This window comes from Plectropomus leopardus, chromosome 9 (genome assembly GCF_026936395.1).
Source record: "Plectropomus leopardus strain MGB_pleo_1.0 chromosome 9, ASM2693639v1, whole genome shotgun sequence".
Classification (NCBI taxonomy): Eukaryota; Metazoa; Chordata; class Actinopteri; order Perciformes; family Serranidae; genus Plectropomus; species Plectropomus leopardus.
The window spans coordinates 33,054,651-33,071,644 of NC_142184.1; the positions used below are offsets into that span (position 1 = coordinate 33,054,651).

General features: G+C 41.0%; 1 protein-coding gene and 1 long non-coding RNA gene across 3 annotated transcripts in view; one reads left to right on the forward strand and one right to left on the reverse strand.

The window, feature by feature from the left end:
• Nucleotides 1–5,523: 5,523 nt before the first annotated feature.
• The window catches only part of LOC148188779 (uncharacterized), a 123,914-nt gene continuing 112,443 nt past the window's right edge, over nt 5,524–16,994 (reverse strand). The window contains exon 4 of the long non-coding RNA XR_015777565.1: nt 5,524–6,614. This is a non-coding gene — a long non-coding RNA (uncharacterized LOC148188779). The remainder of the gene's footprint in view (nt 6,615–16,994) is intronic.
• Nucleotides 13,403–16,994, forward strand: part of tafa5l (TAFA chemokine like family member 5, like) — a 71,791-nt gene continuing 68,199 nt past the window's right edge. Inside the window, exon 1 of one of the 2 annotated variants that reach the window (XM_042492143.2) lies at nt 13,403–14,642. In XM_042492143.2, the coding sequence (XP_042348077.1) occupies nt 14,546–14,642 (97 nt within the window). In that variant the 5' untranslated portion in view covers nt 13,403–14,545. The remainder of the gene's footprint in view (nt 14,643–16,994) is intronic. The other variant, XM_042492142.2, reaches the window with a different exon arrangement.

The following is a 16,994-nucleotide window of genomic DNA, read 5'->3' on the forward strand; positions in this document are numbered from 1 at the left end:
TTAAAAATTTAAATAAACCTGAGTTTAGATCTCTAAATCTGGATTGAAAATACAGCACATTGCACAATTCAGCATAATTATGCTGTATAAGTGCGGTTCACAATTATGTTGTTGAATATTACTGTGTGTTCATAGGTGGCTTGATTGCACGCAAAGTGAATGGGGAGACACAACTAGACAGGAAATGCTTCAGCATAAATAAAAAAAACCTGCACTTATACCAGGGCTCTATGGATATGCAACAGAGGCGTACAGAGGAAAAAGGTGTGAGACTGGAGAGAAGTAAAAGGGAGAAGCAGTTTCAGTTGAGTTCTGAGTTCATTCAGAGGATGATCTCAGCACAAACACACAGTCACACTCCTGTGACTCCTGTTTCTCCTGCTCTTAACACTCACAAAAAATTATCCACTGATTTACAGACATTTCTTCCCCAATGTAAGTCAATGGGGAAAAGTCTTACTGGGCCAGTGGGAATCACACGATTAAGGTGTAAGTCCACTTTTGACCACTGCGTAAAATTTGTGTCAGAGCCTGGCACACTTCCTGGGGCAATGGTCAGAAACGTCCGGGTCAACATTGGCCCACCAGCAATAATATCTGGCCCGCCAGATTATTTGATGATCTGATTTTTTTTTTTTAAAACAATACCACACTGACAGTCCCACAAATAGGCTGTAATCTCCAAATAGAGAATCTACCCCCGTCTGAGGAATGCTGATTATACTTTTATCTATGCTGAGAGTGAGAGTAAAGGGCAGAGACACACATGGCGGGCTGCACTGTAGTGGTCAGCGCCTGGTGCTGAAATAGTGACATATGATGTGTTGTATAAAATAAAAAAATTTAGTACATCATTAAAAGGTTATTTAACTTATGTGACTGTGGGCCATGGTGCCACGTGTGAACAGGAACAAAGGTAATTTAGTTTAATTTCTATGAAAAACATGGACACCAAAAGCAGTGCAGAAAAGCAGAATCTGACGTAAATGACACAGTGATGCAACTATCTGACGAACAGCTCATTACTGTAAAAATACAAACTACATAGATTAACCTGAATTTTGCACTAGCTAAAAAGTAATTGGCCTGACTGAGACATTGATAATAATTCTGTGCGCAGCATTTGACAGCACGTCTATGTGGTGAGTAATGGACCTCACAGAAAAAAGGACATTCATTCTTTAATGAATGTCCTATTTTCACTGTTTTATCCAGTCTCTGTATATTTTTTTTCAATTCAGTAGCCTTTGATTATATTCTGGCCCACCATCTTATTGTTGCCAAAAAACTGGCCCGAGGCCAAACTTACTTGCCTACCCCTGTCCTAGGGTTCTGGTGTTCCCCACTCCAAATCAAAGCAGATCTTCCTCTTCTGTGGCTTTTTGGCAGGCTACACACCACTACTGCCTCTTGGATTTAAGACTGAATTGCAACTATAAATGAAAATTAGTCATGCAGTTCAAACCTAATAGATCCATGGTTCAAACTGAGTGAGCAGATAGCCAATCATATTTGGGTGGCACCTGGGGAGGCTAATCAGATTTCAGGGGCGGCCCATGCCACCCCCAGCTACTCCCTAGACACGCCTCTGGCCAGGCCGATCACAGTTGTTTATCTAATATGGGATGTGTTCGTGAGAAGACTGTAAAGAGGAGTTGCATTGAGGTAGGGCTGGGCGATATGGAAAAAAGTCTTATCCATATATTTTTTTTTCATATCAGTCAATATCAATATATGTCACGATATACAGCAAATCACTATTTCTGTCAAGCTTAAAGGTTCCCTTTTACTCCTAAGTGAGATATGAAGATATTATAAGGTTAACTTTGGTTTAAATATGTATTTACTGTCAGAAATTGAACATGACAAATATACTGTAGAACAGGTGTCACCAACTGGAGGACCTATTCTACTAAAATTCAAAGAGGTCCAGTTATTAAATTTCCTCCCAGCAAAGGTCCGAACCTCACACCTAAAATCAGTATCACAATTAACTGAACATAAATTAAGTAAACATTTTACATTGATTACGATTAATGAAAGATTATTTTTGCTTTTTTGTGTGTGTGATTTCATTTTTTGCCCTAATAGTTCACTGACACAGTTTAATTTGACCATGGTGTGTTGGAGTGTAATGAACATATGATTTATTATTATTTATTAAACTTTCCAGCATTATATAAAAATTTAAAGCTCCATCTTAAACGAACTTTAGGTAAATTCAAGCACATTGTGCTGTTAATAGGCCAACCTCTACCCACTGCAGGACACTGACATGAACTTCTGTGAATCTTCTGTGAAACTGTGCTATTAATCATTTTACTCAGGAAAAAAAAACTTTTGAGTAGGCCTACTTCTCCTATAGCTGCCAACGGCCTGCCAACATTCCCAGTGACAGAAAGGGTGAAAATAAGGTAATGTGCCTGTGGCCCCAGGCCCCCAAAACATTACATCTGCCCCTGGTAAAAATAATGAGAGCTCAGCGCCAGTGGCTGAATGAGACATGGAGTGATGTGTCGTGGTGTTTCTAAATACTTCCATTCAAAGTCAGATTGAACCTGAAACTAACACAAAGTAGTCTATAGATGTCTTAAGAAGTCACTTTCCACCAAATTTCGCTGTGTCAGACGCTGTTTGATCCATGATTATGAAACACTGCGGAAGCACATACGACTCGGTTGACAAACACTCAGCTGTTCTAGAGTCAAAGTCGTTCACTGCATTTCATTTGCCACGGCATATTCTTATTATCACTGGCTGTTCGTGTTGTCTGTCAAAACATGTTTCGTTTTATCTCATACTCTGGCACACATGTAATATCCTTTTACTCAGAATGAGTCTCTCCTGATTGAAATAATCTAACAGCTCAACTGTCAAGTCAAGTCAAGTCAATTTTATTTATAGAGCCCATTATCACAAAACATGGTTTGCCTCAGAGGGCTTTACAGCGAACGACATCCCTCTGCCTTAGACCCTCACATCACCCAAGGAAAACTCCCAAAAAAGAACCCCTGTAACGGGGAAAAAAAAGGAAGAAACCTCAGGAAGAGCGGCAGAGTATGATGAGGAATCCCTCTTCCAGGACGGACAGACGTGCAATAGATGTCGTAAATAACAAATTAAATTCAATTGTGGCAAAAAGGAAAGAGAAAGAGAGAGGGGAGAGGGGGAGAGAGGCACAGCAATAATGTAAACAGACACATGTCATGATACAATAACGATAGGTGCAGAAATATCAAATGCACTCTGTGATGATATTGTGGGTCATTGTGGGTCTATGATGATATTAATAAGAGTCTCATGCATATATTGATACGGAGGTGTCCAAAGGCATGATCACAGCATTGGCACAACCAGGACCAAAGAGCATGATCAGGACGAGCGGGAGGTACAGTATCCTGCTCCCTGTGTTCTCTATTTAATTTTTTGTGTTTTTTTTGTTTTAATTTTTTAAAAACCAAAATAAGGAACCAGAATGTACATTTTCACTTCACTTCAAATCCAATATCACTTCTTCATTTGTTCTTTCTCGAAAAGATTATTTCCATTTAATATAGATGGAAATGGAGATAATAGGAGCAAATTTAAAGTTTCTTCCAGAAACATTTTTGAAGGGACACAAAATACAGCAATTGGTATTCCCAGGATAAAGCGCAATAAAAGGAGACGTGCGTTTTAGGGAGAGCGTTGCTTGGCAGGATTACTCTCCAGAGCGACAGCAGGCTGTACATGCTGTAGTCTGTTTTTACTTGTCCATAGCTCAGGAATTATTATTTTCACCACCCACTTTGTGCAAAGTCTCACTCCAATGTTCTGTGATTGACTACACCAGGCAGACCTGGTCAGATCTGCTCAGTGCTATGTCACATGTTGATAATTAAAATCCAGAATAAACAGAGAAACCTTTAAAATATTTTGCATTTTCAAGGAAAAGTTTTAGCGAGTCAAATCATAAGTATATAGTAAGTTGTCTGAATTTGTCTGCTTTCCAAATAGGACTCTGACTTTTGCTGAAATATGATTACTTTTGTTTGTCGCTTGCATGGTAATTTTACGTTTGTCACACACAAACAACTTTGCTTATGGTACGCTGGTTAAAAATAGCAAGGAAAATAGCTGATCATGTTAGCATCAAATGAAATTTCTTCAAACAGCTTCCATTTAGCAAACGTAAAAATATCAGTGTTTTAACATCAGTAGTGAGCATACAGAAGCACAATGAGGGAGTAGACAATGCTCCAGGAGTGGGTTGGGATGACATTTTGATAATTATTTTTCCACTTTGAAGTCAACACTGCAAGCTGAGAATCTAAGCAGAAAACAGCCATGGTCGTCCACAAACAAGTACTGCAAACTTCTCAGAGCCACCTTTCAAGCATTCTTGCGATGAGTGCTTGTTGCTCAAAGTACAACTCCACAGGAAATCCATCTTTTAAGTTCCTTAAAATCAAACTTTGAAGTGATGACTAAGCAGTAGCTACAGTAGTGGAAGTAACTGCCCACTGTTTCAGTATATTGCAGCAGAAAGGACCATTTGAACAGATGCTCGGAGGCACTATTTTCCTCTCTGGCATGTAAGCAAAGCGTGTGAACAGCCGGTGGCTGGAAAATAAGGATTGGAGTTGTGGGCACACATGGCCCTGGCTTGTCTTGGTTTGATATAAGCTAACAAATCATACTCCTGAAACGCCTGCGTATCCTAATGCTCATGCTCATACATTTGGGGTGTCCTAATTTGCTTTTCTTTCCCCCCAATGATTTGACAAATGTTGCAAATTAACTGTAACTAATTCTCCACCTGTTCCTGTAAAACCATGTTTATGTGGAAACTAGTGAACAGGCATAATGAACAAAAGCAACAAATTAGCTGCAGTATGCAGAGGTAGCTGGTGGACAGTGAAAACATGAACAAGATTTGTACTTTGAGTTTGAATTCTAGGTTCTCAGTCTTGGGTTCAAACAACTGCATCCCTGCTGAAAAGCCCTTGAGCAAGACACTGAATCCCTGCAGATCTACGGCTGATGTTTTGAAGCTGACCGAGCGCTGCTCTCTACAGTCCACATATCCGAACTTGAGCTACAAACACACACATACACATATCAGCTCTGCCTACAACAGCACGTTTCTGCTTACTTGTTAGATGTGGAAACACAGCAGGCATTTCATGCTCTATAATACACAGCAGCTGAACAAAGACTTTGTAGTATACTGTATGTACAAAACAACTGGTATAATACAAGATTTGGGGTTATATGCAAACATGCAGCTTTTGACCTTAAAATATAATACATTCTTTCTCTCTCTCTCCCTTCCCTCTTTAATGACTATTCACTTACAATATTGTAGGTACTTCATCATTTATCATTTTTTATTGTTATTTGTGCGTTATACACACAACCAACACAACAGATGAAAATAAGGATTGTGCTTTATCTGGTGAAGTACATTTAGTGTCAGTCCAATCGCCATAATAAATGATGACGTACTTTTCTGCAAAGCACTGTACTAGGGCTGTTAAACGATTAATTTTTAAAAAACATCATTACTTACAGAATTCCAATAGCTATTCGCGATTATTCACATTTTCAATTACATTTTTTTTCATTTCAAAACAGTTATGAAGTCAAAATTGTTGGCAAGTTGGCATGTCTGCAGAACAGACAACCCATTTGCATTCAGATATCTTGAGGTAAAAAAAAGGAAGTAAAAATACTGTTTCAGTTGTAACAGTGTGTGATTTCCATTTATCTTTCAATAGAAATGTCTTTAAAAAAAGACATCTCAAGGTCAGAGCTCAAGGGAACCTTGTGAAATGACCATGCCCTTTTTCCATTGCCAAAACTTATCCTAACTTGGTGCACTATTAACCCTACTTTGTAAGAAGCAAGCATGGCGTATAAATAGATTCTTGAGGTCTCCCATTATCATATCATACCAGTTTCATCAATCTAGCTTAAAACTTAGCTCGGTACAGCCTCTTAAAGATGGGAATGTTAGCCGACGATTAAGAAATTAAAGAAAAAATAAAATGTTATGTACGGCCCTTAACAGGTTAAGGCTGACAGTTTGTAAGGGATATGTTGAAACGTTACATTTCTTTAAGTTTCAATAATGCTGAGGTTGACTTTAAGGGTGGGAATCACCAGAGGCCCAACAATCCAATATTATTATGTTTAAGTCATGATACAATATTATTACGCTTTACACATTTTGTGATATGCTGGGAATTGCAATAACAAATATTGCCATTATTACCTTTTGACATGGGCGGCATGGTGGCGTCGTGGTTAGCACTGTTGCCTCACAGCAGTCCCTGGTTCGAATCCCCATTGGAACGGAGTTCAGGCCACAGGCGGGGGCCCTTCTGTGCAGAGTTTGCATGTTCTCCCCGTGTCTGTGTGGGTTCTTTCCGGGGTCTCCAGCTTCCTCCCACAGTCCAAAGACATGCAGCTCAGGTTGATTGGTGACTCTAAATTGCCCTTAGGTGTGACTGTGAGCGTGTATGGTTGTCTGTCTGTACATGTCGGCCCTGCGATAGTCTGGCGACCTGTCCAGGGTGTACCCCGCCTTCCGCCCGCTGACAGCTGGGATTGGCTCCAGCCCCCCCGTGACCCTTACAAGGACAAGCGGTTACAGAAAATGACTGACTGACCTTTTGACATTTGCAAATTATGTTGAACTTTGTCCACATCTGTTTTTATCGAATAAGATAAATTTCTTATTAGGACTTCATTTTAAATGCAGCAAAGAGTATCTAACGGACAGAACAAACTTATTTTATCATAGGCTACCAAAGGTTTAATTTGTATTTGCAAAATGAGAAATGTATATAATAAAGAATCAGTATTTTCAGTCCGTGTATTGATACAATTTTGCAATGCAAAATATCATGATACTTTGCTTTATTGGGGTTTTTTTACCTCTACCCTTGGTTAACATGTGGTTAGCTTTAGGCACAAAAATAACTTGGTTATGGTTAGAAAAGGTCATTGTTTGACTTACAGAAATTGTTTTGGTGGCAAAATCCTGGCATGAAACTCAGCAATGTCTTGATAAAAAAAAACAACCCCTTTTTGTGGCACTATTCTGACGGGAAACCCAAAAATGTCTTGGCAAGTATCTTGTCATAGTGTCATGCCATCCACCATCCCCTCCACCTCCAAATGATATAGTCAGCTCCTTCACTACCTCACATGCAACAGTGATATGATATGAATAAAAAGCACATATGACTTGTCAGTGGTTCACAGAAAGGTACAATGCCATCATCGTGGGCGTTATTGTTCATTGTATGTCAGCTGGAACATGGAACTATGATGAAAGGCTTTTCCTTGAATTGCTATGGCTTGTTTGGACTGTTCCTCATCTGTACTTGCTTTGGACAAAAGCTTCTGACAAATTAATAAATGCAACCCTTAGTCAACTGCTCTGTTATTCTTGTTAGTAATACTTGTTTTTTAAATTTACATATCAAGGTTTTCAGTCCTTTGCTGTCACATGAGAATTCCCTCTGCACTGATGTCAGCTAACTTCAGTCTTTATTGTTCCATCTGTTCCATGTGCAGCTGCATCAAACTATCTCACTTTGTAGTATTACCTCCTAAAAATTAGCTTTGGCTTCAACAATCTGTTATGGCATCTTTATCATGATGCATAGGTTTATCATACTAGGACATAAAAATTTAAAAGCAGTGATGGATGTTGACCAAATTTAAAAGCAGTGATGGATGTTGACCAAATTTAAAAGCAGTGCCGGATCATTTCAAATGCTGTCGCTCATTCTGACAAATGTCAAAATTGCTAGCCTGACAGTATAATACGCATAGTATAATTTCGCAAATTAGGCCTTTCTCAACTTGTCCCAGGAAGGATGAGTACAGATGTTACTAATAACATTAATTATATTTGTTCATTTCTGTTCTATTCAGTGTTGCAGTAAGTCATGACGGTGTAACAGTGAGTCAGCATGAAAAAAACAGGACTCTGTAACTGAGGCAGCTGAATGGAATTCAGCCATCATTGATTTCATCCTGTTTCACCGAGTGCTTTACCTGCTGTGGTAAAAGTGTAACTAAACTGCGTTAGAGCCAAAATGCTCTAACAAACAAAAAGACTGACAAAATAGCACAACATGAGACTTCACAACTTCAAAAAGCAACTTCACAGCTGCTAAACCAAATGCGCAAGTCGGTATGTATCTGTGACATTTACCTCATTCTGCTCTGATACAACTGTGCAGGCAAAGATACAATAAAAGCACAGCACACAAACCAATAACTTTTACCTCAAGTTGTGGTATGTGAGTATCTGGAAGGGGGGCAGCAGAATGTCAAGATACACCTTCCTCCATACACTGCTTTCTTTAAAGTAATTTCATTATCTATCTCTTTTAGACCACAAGTGGTTCAGGAATTAGCTTTCTACCACACCCCATGGTCCTGCAACCTGCCTCCTTACCACTGTGGACTATTTCCCCAGGGAGAGGGCAGGGAGCGGCTGTGAGGATGGACCTTCAGTCGGCAGCTGTAGCACTTCGAATTCATTGGTTACAGGCGAAACTACTGGCAACACTTTCTCACAGGCTAGATTTTCTAAATTCTGAAAACAGAGCCAAGAAAAGGTGCAGAAGTCTAGTTCCCTCTCACTTAGGGCTGGGCAATATGGCTTTTAAAATAATATTGCAATATTTTAAGGCTATACACAACATAAATCTCAATATTTTTAAAATGTCCTTTAAACTAATATTAACTACTAAAATACAAAATTGTTGAATATATTGCAGTTACAGTTAAGTTGAAGTAGCTACTGCCAAATAGTAAAGTCCAATACACTACTGTTACAACATTTAATAAAATATGGTTATAAAGAAGTTAAATAAAGTATTTTTATAATGAAATTTTAAAAAGTATTGTTCTCATTAATCAAAGCGGGACCTATGGTGCTTTTAATTTGAGGGACCAGGCTCGTCTCAGGCAGGAAGTGGTTGTGTCTTTGCTGTGGACTTGAAGTTTCCAGTCAACAACTGGATGTTCATGTTAGCAGAGAGTTTAACAGATACCGCAACACCTTTAACCATGATGATTCATTCATTCATTCACTGTGAGCAGGCAACAAACTAAAAGCTCTCCAGTTCATTACTAGTATTTAAAAGTCACACTGTTGCTATGTGGTTGCAAAATGTGACTAAATAGTTGCAATCGTAGCAAATACAAACACACACCTCACCCGCTCACACTACCGCCACTACCTCACATTAAGTTAGACTGTTACCGCAGCGCCCTTAAACTTGATTTCTTTTCTGTAAGCTGGAAACAAAGTAACGGCTCTCTCTTAATCGTACTCACAAATCAAAGTAGTGCAAATGGTCACAAAGTGTGACTAAATCATGGTCTGGAGCTCTGCAAAAGCCCTGTTTTGTGTGTGTGTGTGTGTGTGTGTGTGTGTGTGTGTGTGTGTGTGTGTGTGTCTGAGAGGCAGAGAGCCTTAGAAGCAAACGAGAGAACCGAAACACTGGTGGCTTAAACAAACTACTCTCAGTCCACTTGAATTACAATATGCAGATATAAGGTAATTATTGGACTTTTTCCCAGTGATGCCAAAATAAAACTGCTGACATAAACATCAAAAAATAGCAATACATCAGTATACGATACTCTATCAAAAGTAAAAGTTCTACATTAATAATCTTCTGCTAATTAATTTTTGGCCACTTGGGGAGCAGCAAGAACAGGCTGTGGCCACAGCACCAACATATTATCATGTTTTGTTGTTAAACTTGTTAGCAAACAGTTGCTTAATACACATCCAATAGTTCTGAAGCAACTTTATTAGTTTTTGAGTCCTATTTCCACCTGATCAAAGTCCAATATTCACTCTCCTCATGGCTCTGTCTTGATCTCCACCAATAACTTAGAATAATAACTTCCTTTTTTTTTTTTTTTACCAACTAATTGCTCTGGTATGTTTACCAACTTGTTCTAAATTTTGTTTTTCAGATTTTTGGTGCTGGTCATTTAGTAGGGATGACTTGGTTGAATCACAGAACAGAGCTGGTTGTAACCAGCTCTGTTCTGTGATTCTTGGAGTTTATCATGTGATTTGATAATATATAAATATGATAAAAATATTTATCATAGCCACTTTATGTAAAGTTATAGAAGTATATGCAATAAAATGCACTGAGGTGTCAAATATAAAAGTACTAATTGTGCAGCAGAATGAGCCTCTTTAAGTCATTTGTTATACTGTTGCATTTCTCAAGATGGAAAAGTTTTTAATACATCATACTGTTGCCTAGTTTAATCTATAGCTGTGCTATTTTACATGCTGATCTGTTTTGCAAGTTACAACTTGAACTTTTTTCTTAACTAAAATTGACAGATAAATGTACCAAAATGTATCAAGAACAGTAGCACATAATGGAAATAGGATACATGCATGAAGTGCCCCATAGCCTAATTGCAATCAGCTGCCTAAGAAAATGCACTTTTTTTGTTAGGTAGATTTCTCCAGTTATATTGTGGATTATGTTTGTTTCATCATCTTTCGTTGTCTATTTAAAAATTAAAATTGTAAAAAAGGAAAAAAACAAAATGTACTTATTTAGTTTGCACCACTGGCACAAAACAGTGATGAAAATGACATCCAAACAACAGCAGCATAAATCGACACCTTGAGTAAAATATGATAATCCCATGTAGACAGTTATAAAGCATTTTCACAAACATCCAGCATGAATGCATCACTATTTTTAATCTTTTTCTTTTTTTTTGTCTAGCACAGCTTTTTTAAAGTGCACACAGCGCCATTACTATGATTACAATCCACACATGCCCAACTGCAATTAAAAATAAGTCTATATATTATAGGTAAACATGAAAATAAGTGTGAGGGGTAAAAAATAAACTGGCAGAATTTTTACACCTCTGTCAGTCACAGTGATGGATTAAGATTAATTACACTGCAACCCCTGCTGGGACGTCACCGTGACAGACTGAAACGTGGTTCTTGAATCTGATAGCTGGTTGAGCCAAGGTACAGACGAGAGAAGAAAACAAATCTCAGCAGCTGAACTCTCCCTTCGCCATCGCCTAGGTAGCATAAGCTGCTGCAGCTGGTTACAATAATGCAGTAGAGATCAGCAGGTTGTAAGCCTTAAGGTGGAAAATCGGGAAAGTATCCCTTTAATACTCAACAAATGCAGAGTCTGTGCAGTGTGAGGCCCAGTCATTTTTCATATATTACAGTGATGATGTGACAGGCCGCGGCCCAGGCCAATACGTCATCATAAAAGCCATTCAGTGAAAGGCTGATAGCAAAGCAGTGCACGGGGGGGACTTCTCCATCTGCTAATAAAGTGCACATTCACTGGTCATGGAATTTGGTGTATGTGTGTGTGAGGGAGGGGTGAGTTATAGTAATGGTCCTCGAGTGGCAAGGGAGTCTTAAATGGTGCTCTTTCAGAAGATAGACTGGCATCTGTGAGGCTTTAGCTCTCTCTCTCTCTCGCTCTCCCTCTCACGCTCACGCACACACACACACACACACACACACACACACACACACACACACACTGAGGGAAGCATGCTCCAATGTGTGCACGTATTTGCACATGTCATTCAAACATATAGTTAAGACATGGAAAATCAATTGAGGGAGACCCTCATTTTCAATTTTTTTTTTTTAAAAATCAGAATGAACATCACCCGTCATTACACATTGTTATTTATTAGACAGGTCATTTTCAAACCGCAGGCAGCTGACAGGATTTTCTTTGGCACATGGTGTTTCACTGCAGGCTGTGGAGAGTCAGACAGCAGTTTGCCACAGTCATCAGATGCAACAAAAGCCTTGACGACCAAAATAAACACTCAGTGGAACACAGTTCATTCAGCTAAATCAAGCTGTACCAAAGCAAAAAAACGCTTGAGAATACTCTCTTACAGGAACAGAGAAATGCCCTGAAGACAGCAACAAGGCCAAAAAGATTACAGAGAGGGTCTGTTATTTTATACTTTGTCATTTTGTAAAAATAAATTAAAATTACCATATTAAAGAACCAGCATGTTCTGAACTCATCAAATGCGTATGATTCCCATGCCAAAAGGCACCTATTGCGTATGCATGATACGCCCCTAAACGGCATCCAGAGAACGTGACTAGACATGTTCGGTTGTATAGTTATTATGCACTGCCACACAGTCGGACGGCCGGGCCACATCAGCCTGATACACAGACGGAAGCCGTCAGCCAGAAAGTGGCTGGATGGAACCTGACGCGTGTGCATGATACGCCACAGTATGGCGTCAGATTCAAGTGCTGCCAGTAACAATGTAATACAAGGAGCATGAAGGCGCCTATAAGGTAGGAGGGAGGGGCGGTGAATGGGTCCAACAGACTCTGGACTTTCATGCAGGAGTCTTGTGTTTGCATCCCATCTGAATGTGATGCATGTATGTTTGGTGACATTCTGGCATTGGTTGCCATGTTCTTATCTTGTCTAAACATAACCACGTATTGTATCATCCCATCATGGACATTTGTTGACATCACTGTAGCGGAATTCCGGAAGAAAAAGAACAGATGCAAAAATATTCCTAAAACATAATATGTAGTCATGGAAGTCCACTGCAAAGTGGGAACATGTGACGACTTTGATGAGAATGTGTTGCTTGGATGCAAGAAATGTTTTTCTTAAAACATTACAGTGATATTCAACTGTCAAATATCGTCTACAGTTTGGAATGATTTTATTTTGTGTGTGTGGAGGGGCCACAGAGGTGCTGTGGATCGAGATGCGGCATGATCGGGTGACTGGATGTGTCTTAGCCCCCTCGAAGCCCTGGCCATTTTTAATACTTTTTTACATTCCAGGGAGGAGCACTCAAGCCAAAATTACAAGGGTTTAGTTACTCTTTAAAACTATAGAGGTAACAAATGTGGTACTGTGCATAGGACTGAAGCCAGGCCGCTAGGCAGTGAGTACAGAAAACACTGAAAGATAGAATCTGATCACACTCCATGTGATATTAGGCGGTATATAAAAATATAAGTTCTGCTTTAAAGAGCTCCGAGACACCGCACAGCACATCTCATAGCACCAGCCCTCTGAAAGAACAGACCTCTCACATTTTCCCAGAATGCCAGTGTGCTAAATGTTAACTGTAGTCCTCAGACCATGCAGCCCTCAAGGGCGTGTTCCACTATGAAAGAGGGCATTAAAAAATGGGAAAAAGTAGCATGTCAGAATGGGGGGGCTGCTTTGTGTCTCCCTGTGGGCGCAGACGGGACATCTTACTGTGTATAAATAAGCATCATCATGTACAGTTTGGGATTTATAGCCTGGGAGCTCAAAGTTTTTTACTCACTTTGCGGGAGGAATTGGGGCACTGTGTGCATGCGTGTGTGCGGGAGAGAGATGGAGAGAGAAAGAGAGAGAGAGCAGATGGAAACATTGTAACTCAAGGCAACTCAGGGTGCAGCAGCAGCGGCAGGAGGCGCAGCAGCAGCATTTCTTTCCATGCATTGAAAGGAGGAAATCCTCTTCTCCGGCGTCGCCTGCATGCAAATGGAGCCGAGCGGGACAGAATAAGGCTGGGTTAACACACTCATCTGTAACCAACACTTGACTTTGCTAGGAGGGGGAGCTATTTTTTTTTGCCTCGTGACAAATTTCCCACAGCCTCTACTAAGGCTCATACAGGTGACAAGTGTGTCCAACTTCACCACACCGCCCGCATCGACGCGCTCCGGAGTGCGTTTTGTCCAGCGGCTGTGCGCTGCATGAGAGCCGCCGCTCTTGTTTTGACGTGACATTTGCTTGAGCTGCAGCGCATATGTGTGTACATATGACGCATTTGCGCCTTCGGCTGTTTCCATCCCAAAAGCCGGCGTTTATGGACGTGGGAGCGTTTTCTGTTTTGTTTTTTCGGACAAGTTTTCCCGTTGTGATTGGTATGTTCGTCATGTCCGCCTGGGTTAACTTGCGCGTTTCTCTGTAGAAGAGTGACACAGAGCCGCGCTCGCTGCAGAAGTTGGTCGGGAATGATAACCGTGCGGAGCGCAGAGGAGGACAGAGAAGAGGTGACAGCGGCGTTCGGGGGAATGTTGAGCGGCTGAATTTACTACCAGCATCATCAGCATCTCCGTGTGTGTGAGGAGGACTGCCTGCTTACTCCTTTTCATCCAGGCTACAACAGTTTTATTGCAGAAACCCGCCAGTGAGTTCCAGCTCCTGAACCCCGCAGCTGCGTAAACTTGGCCAGATCTGGTGACATTGTACTCTGTGTGTGTGTGTGTATGCGCGCGTACAGAGAAGCCTGGATGGATATGCGGCTCACCGAGGGAATTTGAAAAGGCAAAGGGGGGATTACTATCAGTCCCTCTCCTATTATAACCTCAAAATGGATGCCGACGACAGGCTGTGGAGACGCCACTGGATTAGCCACTGTCCCGCTGATCTGCTTGACATCTGAGCGAGCACGAGCGTTCAAAGTTTGGGATAATCTAAAAAAAAGAAAAAAGAGAGGCTGAAGGTGCAGGAGGATGCAGTCTGGAGTGAAGACGCTCTCCGCAGGTGGAGGTGCGTCACTCTGCTGCCTGCTGCTCCTCTGGCTCATCTACTCCCATCTGCTCAGAGAGGGTAAGGACACTTGGAGCTTGTTTATCACTTTGTCAGCAGCACCGTTTTGTCTCTGAGGGCTTCTTATTGGGATGCAGCTGCACATGGTGTGGTCACATCCTGTGATCCGGAGGAAAAAAAATCCCTATAATGTGCAATAAAACCTCCCTGCAGGGACTTGTAATGTGTCTGTGATCATCTCCAGTCAATTTATGGTGACCTTGTTGCACCTTAAGGCGTTTTGTAATCTGATTTGGCATCTCTATAATATTATTTTGTAGTGAGTGTATGATATTGAGCAGCTATAATGTTACCAGGAGTCTGTACCATATTGTAGAACACATATTCTTACAGTAATTTTTATACATAACCTTGTTAAATGCTTTTTCCTTATTCTGATGCAGGCTACCTTGCGGAATAAGAATTTCGTGAAGCCACAATTGAGCTTCAGGTGAAAAGGCAGTTTGCTTGTTTTAATTCCCGGGGCAGACACGAGAAGGCCTGACTCCCTGCCTTCAAAGCTTTTATAATTTCACTCAGGTTAAGGCTATATCCACCCATGCCGTGCTTTGCTCTTGAATAATACATCCACTGGTGCAATTACACCTTCACCCTGACACAGAATAGAAAGCAAAAGGATGTTCCCCTGCACTTCATTGGCTGCTGTCCATGTCAAAACATTTCGGATTCCGGTGCCGTCACAGGCACACGGAGAGCAGGCTTAAAGCATTGGAACTTGTTGGGAGATGTTGAACACTAAGTTTGCAGATTAGATCTTTTAATCAAGCGTTGGCCAGCAGCATAATTACCGCTGTGGAGGAGGGATAGTGCCTACATCAATGTCTTTGGCAGCTTGCCGGGAACAAAAGTAGACACTGATGTGAAAAATGAACTGCCTGTGCACTGAAATGTGCTCCCTTTGCTTTTAATTTGCTGTGTTTTCTCACAAAATGCTGCTTTCGCTAGCCTCTTACTGCTGCCCCTTAACTGTCTCTCAAGCCTCTGCATATTATCTAAGCAGCTCCAGCAAACCCTCCTCTTCCCCTCAGCCATTTATTATTGACTCCATTTCATCTGAAAATGATCTCATTAGAGTGTTATTGTGCAAAATTGTTCAATCAATCTCTTGTGAACTTTACTACCCTTGATATTCCGAGTGTAAATAGATATGGCTGGATTTGGCCTGGATAAAACCTCTGGATCTGACTTGAGCTTTGACATTCTCTGTATGTCGCTCACTCGTCTTTCCAGCTCTGAGCAGAATTTTAAGAATGAAGCATGTAGTATTTTTTAATCCATACTTGTAGTCTTCAAATCCGACTAAAATCCTCCTTTGGAACTGGCAGCTTTGACCACTGAGCTGTTGTAAAAGTATTTCTGACCACAACTGCCTTTTTATCATTCCATCAGCTTGTTTACACTTTATTTTTTTGGGTTTACTTCTCACCATTTATAGATTCAAAGCACTCATCACTCTCCATGACCAGCTCTCCACCACTTCCACCCCCATGGCCCCCCAAGGGCCCCGGAAGCGGTGACCAGTGTGGGTTGAACTGGTGGGCAGAGAGGTGAAACCTTGTGGTGGTGTGAGGCTGCATCGCCTCCACCCTCTCTGTAGCTCATCTGTCATGGCGGCCAGGACAGGAAATCAAAGCGCAGCAGCCCAGCCCAAGCATGCCATTGGGCCAGCGCCCGCCACGATGAATGGCCTGTCAGCCACTCTCAACGTTGCCAGTTTATTCAACGATAAATTTGGAAATGTCTGGATTTCCTCACTGGACCACATTCCGGTTCAGTGGTGCAGTCAGAGAGAGGTGGCAACTCCTCCTTGCTTTGTCAACCACATTGCTTTGGGGTTGGGGTGTGTGTGCAGAGAGGAGGAGGAGGAGGAGAAGAGGGTGGAGCATTTTTATCCACATTTGTAAGTCGGAGGTGGACTGACAGTTGGCCTTTGCAGCAAGTCCTCTGAAGGAATTTAAATGCCAAGAATACATATAACTTCAAGAGGGAACACAACAATTCCTCCTTCTTAAGTAATGTGATCAAATGAGGCCATTTTGCATCTCAGAAATGAAAATCCTAGAGCTCTTTGAGGCTTAGGTAAACACTCGTTGCTGTGGCGTTTCTGCACTGCACTTTCCAAAGATCGCCTGTCAATCAAACAGGTCTTACAGAAGTATAACATCTCTTTGCTGATTTCCTGTTAAAGAAGCTTAAAGCTCTACTAAAGCTTGTTCCCACTGGACAGAAAACCCACTAAAAACCACTAACATCTGGCTTTTGTCTTTGGTAAGAAAGGGTGCAACCAGCATTCATTTCTAGGACAAATGACTGCAGTAATCACAGGTGTTAATCAGCTCCAGCTACAATCAA